General features: G+C 39.2%; 1 protein-coding gene across 1 annotated transcript in view; it reads left to right on the top strand.

Annotated features, from left to right (window-relative positions):
* Window positions 1-7,512, top strand: part of SHPRH (SNF2 histone linker PHD RING helicase) — a 69,409-nt gene extending 61,897 nt beyond the window's left edge. Inside the window, exons 27-28 of the mRNA XM_019632316.1 lie at window positions 2,703-2,783; window positions 3,918-7,512. Of these exons, the coding sequence (XP_019487861.1) occupies window positions 2,703-2,783; window positions 3,918-4,014 (178 nt within the window). The 3' untranslated portion in view covers window positions 4,015-7,512. The remainder of the gene's footprint in view (window positions 1-2,702; window positions 2,784-3,917) is intronic.
* Window positions 7,513-7,923: the final 411 nt, after the last annotated feature.

Below are 7,923 nucleotides of genomic sequence, written 5' to 3'. Positions count from 1 at the left end.
TTATGGAGGCCCAGGAGGCCATTGGAAGGCTTTGAGCAGAGGAGTGACATGATCTAACCTAAGTGTTGAAAGAACCATTCGGAGTGTGCTGTATTTGGGCCGGGGAAGCTAGGACGAGTAGCAACAGGGAGACTAGTTAGGAGGCTAGTGCAGTAATCCTGGTGAGAGTTGAAGGTGACCTGGACCATGTTAACAGCAGGGAAATGTTGAGAAGCGGTCAGGTTCCAGATTTATTTCGAAGGTAGAACGAGTAGTATTTGTGAACAGACTGGACATGGCGTGTGAGAGTCAAGGTTAACACCATGGTTTTGGGCCTGGACAACTGGAACGATGAAGTGGCTTTCAGGCGAGCTGAGGAAGACCACAGGCAGAGCATATTCAGTGAGGGGAAGAGAACTTTATTTTAGATATAAGTTTGGTATTTTTATTAGACATCCAAATGGAGAGTTCTATTCTGTAATTAGGTATAGAAGCCTGGAGTTCAGGAGAAAAATCTGGGCTAGAGAGATACTTTTGGAAGTCACCAGCGTGTAATGGTATTTTTAAGTCACAAGACTGAATGACTTACCTCGGGAGTCGGTGTAGACAGAGAGGCGGACCAAGGGCTGAGCTCCAGAGCACACCACAGTTAGAGGCTCTGGGAGAGGAGGAGGAGCCAGCGAAGGGCACAGATACAGATCAAACATGCAATAGGAGAAAACCAGAAGAGAGCTAGGTAAAGACTGTAACTCAAGGACGGGCGATATGATCAGCTGTGTCATGGTCAGCACTGTCCGCAAGTCGAGTGAGGTCAGGATTGAGAATTGATCATTAGATTTAGCACCATGGAGATCAAAACCAATTCGGGTGGAGTGGTGGAGGCAGCAGCCTGATGTGAGTGTAAGAGAATAAGATTTTATTTATTTATTAGCACACACTTATGTCACAGAGGTTGAGTGTCTTGTCCAAGGTCACATAGCAGTAAAAGTGGTGGCAGGTTGCAACAGCCATTCCGCCTCCACAGTCCATGCTTTTAACCACAATGCACTGCTGCCTCTATATAGTTGGTAGGACGAGTATTTTGAGTTTTGCTGCAAAGAACAGAGAAAAGGGAGAGTGGGGTCATGGGAGTTTTTTGGATTTTTTTCCCCTCTTTTCATATAGGAGAATGATTCATTAGAGACAGAAAAAAAGTGAAGCCAGTGAGTGGGGAGAACGCGGGAACAATGTAGGCAAGAGGTTGAATTCTCATGTAGAGACTGGTTTCAGGTAGGAGCACGGATAGTTTATCTGCAGTATGAGGCAGGAAGACATAGTATATTTCTCCCCTTTTATTACAGTGAAAAAAGGGTCCCTTTTCTTCCAAAAGCCAGCCTTCCATTTGTCCCGTCCCTTCTCGTAGTCTCAAGGATGTTCCTCTTGTCATATATCACCACATACATATGTCATAATGTTCTATCTTTAAAGAGCAGTCATTCCCCACATTCTACCTCCCCCTCCACTTCTTACCTTCTGTGCTCTCTTGACTTTTCTGGTTGGTTTTTATTCCCACCATGCGGCTGAAATGGGACTCAGAGTGTTATTAATGACCGACTTCTTGCCGTGGTCCCTGCGAGTTTTTTCCTCTCTCTGCATCCCCTAGATGAGCTCATCCAGTCCCACAGCTTTAAGCACCATTTGTATGTGGATGACTCTCGAATGTATGTCCCCAGCCCAGACATGTCCCCTTAGCTCCTGTCCCAGGTGCATACGTCCAGTTCTATCCCTGCACCTGCATCTATGGAATCGGCACCTCCCTTAGATAGAAAGCTCAAGATTAACATGGGGAAAAGGTACTTCTACTGCACTCCCCCCCCCCGCCTTCCCCACCTTACAAACATGGCAGTGTCATCCATAGTCCCTTAGACCAGAAATCCAGGACCCTTGCGTATTTGTCTTTTCATACCTCACATCCAAACCACCCTTTAAGCAGTGTCAGCTCTACCTCCAAAAGACACTCCAGGTCTACTGACTGCTTCCTGTCTTCACCGACACCATGGCACAACCCACCCTCTCACCTGGCCGACTGCAGAACTTCCAGCTGGCTTCTCTGTCTCCACTTACGCTTCCTAATAGCAGCCAAAGGGATTGCTGAAGTGTAATCAAGTGTAGCTCAAATCATGCATGTAATAAAACCTACCGATGGCTTCCCACTTTAGCCACAATATAATCCAAATTCCTGCCGTGTCCTACAAGAGCCTACGTGATCTGAGCTGTGCCCACCTCTCCACCCCCCGTTTACAGTGTGCCTCTGCCATGCCACCCTCCTTCCTGCCCCTCCAACATTTTAAGCTTGCGCCAAGCATGTTCTCTTCCCAGGACTTTGTGTTTATTGACTGTTTCTTTTGTTGGATGCTCTTGCCACTCCCCCTTTATGTAACGGCCTCGTTCCCATCAGCCATGTTTCAACTAATACATCAGCCTCCTCCTGACATTATCTGCACCTCAGTGTGTCTTGTGTGTGTGCTTATTGCATGTCTGCCCTCATCAGAATGTTAGTTCACTGAGATTAAATTGCTGTAGTCACTGCTGACTGGCCCCACCCCCAGCACCTTGATTAGTTATTATATTAACTGCCTCAGTGGATACCAACTGAGTGATGAATATATAGCATATAATAAATAGAGTTTGTTCTCATTTGTTTTAAGATATTTTTAACCTTACAATTGTTACGTATCTTCTAGACCTACTATTGTACACAGATTCTTAATTAAAGCAACCATAGAAGAAAGAATGCAAGCAATGCTGAAAACTGCTGAGAGGAGGTAAGTAACAATTTACAAGTCGATGAAGAAGTTTTCCTGTTTATATAAGATTGTGTGCTTCGAACTTCTTCATTGGGATGACCACCGAGTCAACCAAAAGGTAGAAGGGCAAATAGTTTTTAAAAACAGTTTTTAGCTCCCCCAAATTTTCCAGTGAATAGGCTGGCCATTCTGTGTTTGACTTAATAAGAGGGATCGTAATGTATAAAAATATTTAAACTAAACTATCCTCCAGGTCTTTGCCACGTGGGATTACTGTTTAAATGAAATCTGTCTTCATGCCCACCCTAAAAGCCTTAGCCTGACGTCTGTAAAACAGAACATACAGCGCTGCTTTGTACTTCACATGTGTCAGTCACATGCAGGTGGGAGGAGCTGGACTTAAAACTCAGCTGGCAACTGTGGCGGTAGTCCCAAAGCAGAACAGAGCAAAGACAACAGAGCAGCCTTAGCTTTAAAAACTCAACTCTGGAGCCATAAAACTTCCTAATATGTAGTCTATAATTTGTTTTCTTTAAAGTCCTTTTAAAAATATAAACGAACGCCTGACCTCCTGCATCCTTGTGAGATAGGTATGATTGAAGATACGCACAGTACAAGGTGATTTCCTTAGAAGGGATCACTTCCACAGGGGCACTTTGCACGGGTAGCAGAGAAGCAATTTGACACAGGAAACACTCTTCCACTGGTGGTTTAAGGAAGGAAAGAGGCTCCCACAAGAGTTTTTTGCCTCAAACTTGAGGCTTGCAAAATACAGCGTACTGTTTAAGCTGCCTCAATAAAATAGCAATTAGAAGAGCTGTTGACATGCTCTTGAAACAAATTAACTTTGGACAGTAAGAAGGCACATTGTAAGGTGAGAGCTGTGGTAGCAGAGTTGGCAGGGCTTTTGTTTCTGTTTTATTAATTGTGCAAAGAAAAACCATTTTATAACAAAGCCTGAAAATAATATATATAAGTCTTCACTAATTTTAACAAGATGTAATAATGATCACTTTCTTCTGGGCATTTCGTAGGGCACAGTTACAAAAAGTTAGGAACTAGAACTTAAGACTAGACCAATATATGTGACAAATTTAATCATTTGTTCCTTGGGGTTTCTTTCTGACTCCGCTCACCTGGAAAATCCTGCAGTCACACAAACTCGTCAGGGAAGCATTCGGAGGCCTCCGTCTTGACCGTGGCTGACCTGGCAGACCTATTTACCAAAGAAACTGAAGAGCTTGAATGAAGTCCGCTTGATTCAGTCTGCAAACTTTAATGTATTTTAAAACTTTCACAGCTTGTAGAGCAAAGTTATAAGTAAAATATCCAGTAGATGTCAGTACAGACTATTCTTAGTGGAATGAATTGATTCTTTTTTTAGTTGTACAGTGTCTTAGTAGATATTGAGTCCTTTTCAATAAACTGTTTCCAGAAGATCTATAAAGATTTTTAATTTTTCACTCCTAATAAAACATTTATTTTTGTTCCAAAGATTATCTATGTCAGAGGGAATTAAGAGCGGTAGTGTGTACTTTTCTTTTGATAAGTTCCGTCTTAAAAAGAGTTGGAATAAGAGAGAAAGTAAGCTTGCCTGGTTTTCTATGACCTGGTCTATTCAACCAACATGAATCTCATTTTTGGAATGGCCTTCAGTATTTTTAGCACATGAGTCACCAATTCTTGTTAGTAATACTTTAAGTAGATGGTGAATTACATTAACTCCTAGTTATTTGAGTAGATTTATACTGTAACTCCATACATAGTAACTCTACAGTAATACAACTAACAATAAGCTAATATTAGACACTTTTTCTTTTCTCTGTATCTTGCTACAAAAAAGCGAAACGCTGATCACTTCATGTTTGTATTACATGTTAAGTTGATTCGGTGCAAGGAGTTAACTTTAAATTGCATTTTTAAGTATATTAATGTTTACCTTAAAATGATCTAAACTACTTGCTCTACTTTTAATTTTTTGTATTTAATTTTTTTACATATTTTAAGATTGATGTATCTGTAAATATTGCAATTTTTGTAATTTTAGTTCTTATCATTTTAACATGGAAACATGGCAGGCTTTTTTTTTAATCATTATTCTACTGTTGTCTTCTTTCTTTTCCTTCCCCATGTTCTTACGTAACTAGACTTTTAACCACTAATATCTAAATTTATGATAGGGTTTGTTATTTTCTTCCACTAGTACTCCTCTCAACTAGTATTTTATCTTTGGAGCAAGGGAATGTCATATTTACATAAACAAATAATTGCAAGTGATCACCACCTAGTGTTTCTTCTTCTGTGAAGAATTAATGGACTTTGACATTTCTAAGGAGGAGCTTATTGTATCCTAGCTGTTTGATGCAATACAAATGTTCTTGTTTTGTTCTGTTTTCTTTGAGCCTTCAAAGTTTTAAATGACCCTCAGGACTTATTAGCTTCTTCTTAGCTACCCAGAAAACTGTAATAGAAACATCCCCTGGATCACATTTGTCCGAGAGGCTTTGGTGCTTAGTTCAGGTGCATTTTCCTATTCTAGGTTGGACATAATTCAACTGAAGAAAACACACACACGTTTTTGGTGCTTATTCTTCAGTTAAAGGAGATAACGCATTAATTCTTTTATATGAAATAAAACAGAACTATTAGTTTTGTAGCTCTTTAACACTATAAAGAGCTTTCCTGTACATTCACATGTTTAATTTGCCCAACAGTCCTGTGAAGTTGATGTAATCAATATTATTCCTGTTTTAAACGTAGAGAACTGAGGTTCAGAACTATTGAGAAACATGCCTATGACATGTAGCAAGGTAAACAGTGGAACTCAGGTCCCCTGACTCCAAATTTCATGTTCTTTCTCTAACTCATCTGTCCTACTGAGATTCAGAAGGTCTGTGGTTATAATTTCATATTTCAGTATTTCTGTTTGTTTCTTAGTATTCCTTTCTGAGCTAAAGCGTTAGGGAAAACAATTTGATATGCTTCAATTTTGTAAAAAACAACAACAACAACAACAACAACAAAAATATATATATATATATAAATATATATATAAATATACCTATCTGTATTAGAGGAAAAACTGCTCTTATTTATTTCTGTAAGATATCATCAATTAAATAAATATTTTAGTGGAAGTTGAAATTTGGGGATTTATTTAATTTCTGATCCATAGGATATACGATGTGGGTTTTTTTGGTTTTTGTTTGTCTGCTTTGGTCTCTCAACAAAAGATGTCAAAATCGTTTATACTACAAAATCCCATATTTTATAGGCACTTGTTATTTCTTCAAAACAGTTGAGGCAGTTCTTCCACATAATTGTTCCAAACATACAGATGTAACCCCCACATTTTCTTGGCTGCAAACAAAGAACTTTTTTGTTTCCTTCTTCCATCATTTTATATTCTCGGAAATATCACTGTGCTTATAAACCGTTGTTCTCAGATGGGTGCTGTACTGATGAAACAGTGAGAAAAAAATGAGGTAGTTCCAGTCCTTAGAGAGCGGAAATGTGTTTGGACGAGAGGAAGCATTCTCTGTTCAGTGATTCAGCTGACCTCATAGGACTGAAAGGACTTATTTATAGACAGTGTAAAATACCTGTACCGAATTCCAGAATCTTTTGCTTCAAACCCAGGCAGCTTTACTGTTTATTGTCATTTCAGCATTTCTCTTTGTGTGTGCTCTTGGCAGAAGATCCAAACATTTGATTTTAGGGATTGGTCCCTTTCGTATCACATTAATAACAACAAACTAAAAACTCTTGAAATGATAAATTCAACATGTAAACCACAAATACTTTACAAATAATTATTAAACCTAAATAGTTATCAAAATATTTAAGAACTGAATTTAGCAATGCAAGATTAATCATTGCCTCAAGCTACCCTTTCAGGTGGACAGAGGAAGAAATGGTGGTTTTTAAATCTCCTCCTGCTTTTATTTACTAGTTCTCCCAAGATATAGTGTGCTAGAGTTCTTTATATTTATTAAACCACAGGATAACCTTTGAGAAATGTAAAAATCACCTATGCGGAGTGACCTTAGGTTTAGGTAAATTGAATAAAAAGCACTTTTCATTTTTTCTAGAATTTAAACAAAATCTCATAATAATATGCCATTTCATAATTTTTAACTGGCATGGCAATATAAAAATGAAACATTATGAAAAGAGTACAGTACAAGCAATACACTTTAAGCCTGGCTGCTCTGATAAAGGAAATCTAATCTTCAATAATGTTTCTTCAAAGTAGGATCCATTAACTGTGTTTTATAAAATTGTGTCAAATGTCCGAGAATCGCCATGGACCCCCTGTTACATTGTGCAGCCACATGACTGCTATGATGTGTAGCACAGAATACTGAACCACTTACAAGCCTCCCTTTAGAGGGAGACTATGAGTAAGTGATGACCTCAGAGGGGATTCAAGTATTACGACAGGCCTGTGGTGTTAACCGTTATAGAGCAGATAGTATCACATACAGAAAGCAGCAGGAGAACATGACAGGGACAAAAGTTGCCAAATCTAGCCTTCCCTTGCCTTCAGTCAGTGTTTCAGGGACTGACTCTGTATCTTGTCTTTGAAGGTCCCACACCCTCCCTTGGATCCTACTTCATTATTTAATATCAGTGACTCTCAAGACATGTTCACTGAAACTCTCAAGACATGTTATATTGAAACCAAATCTTTTGTACTGCAGCTTTTGCTTTTTTCTTGCAACAAAGAAATAAAATTTAACCTCCATTGTCTGTGTAATGGTCCTTTGTTCGGGGGACTCTTGTTACTAAGCTGTTGAGTAACTTTCTGCCTGTCAATATTCCATTTTTCTTAAAGGTCTTCCCCTTCCAGCCCTTTGTCTGCTGGAAACCTACCTGCTCTGAGGCTCCACACCCCTGATAGACACTATCTGAGGAGCAATTTTGTCCAAGGACGTATTTTTGACCTGTGGAATATTTTTAGCTCTGTGATTGTTGTGACTCACAATTCTGATCACGTGACCCCTCCAGTGCCTTACGGAGCAAACATTTGTGCCCAAGTTTCCTTAGAAATCAAGTGTCTCCTCACTTTATTAATAATTTATTTAGGGCATATCTACTGAGATTCCCTATGTTTATTTTCTTTCAAGACCACTTAGTGTATATTTCCCACACCCCT

Source organism: Hipposideros armiger, unplaced genomic scaffold (assembly GCF_001890085.2).
Source record: "Hipposideros armiger isolate ML-2016 unplaced genomic scaffold, ASM189008v1 scaffold_1119, whole genome shotgun sequence".
Taxonomy (NCBI): domain Eukaryota; kingdom Metazoa; phylum Chordata; class Mammalia; order Chiroptera; family Hipposideridae; genus Hipposideros; species Hipposideros armiger.
This window is presented reverse-complemented; position numbering and strand designations above follow the sequence as displayed.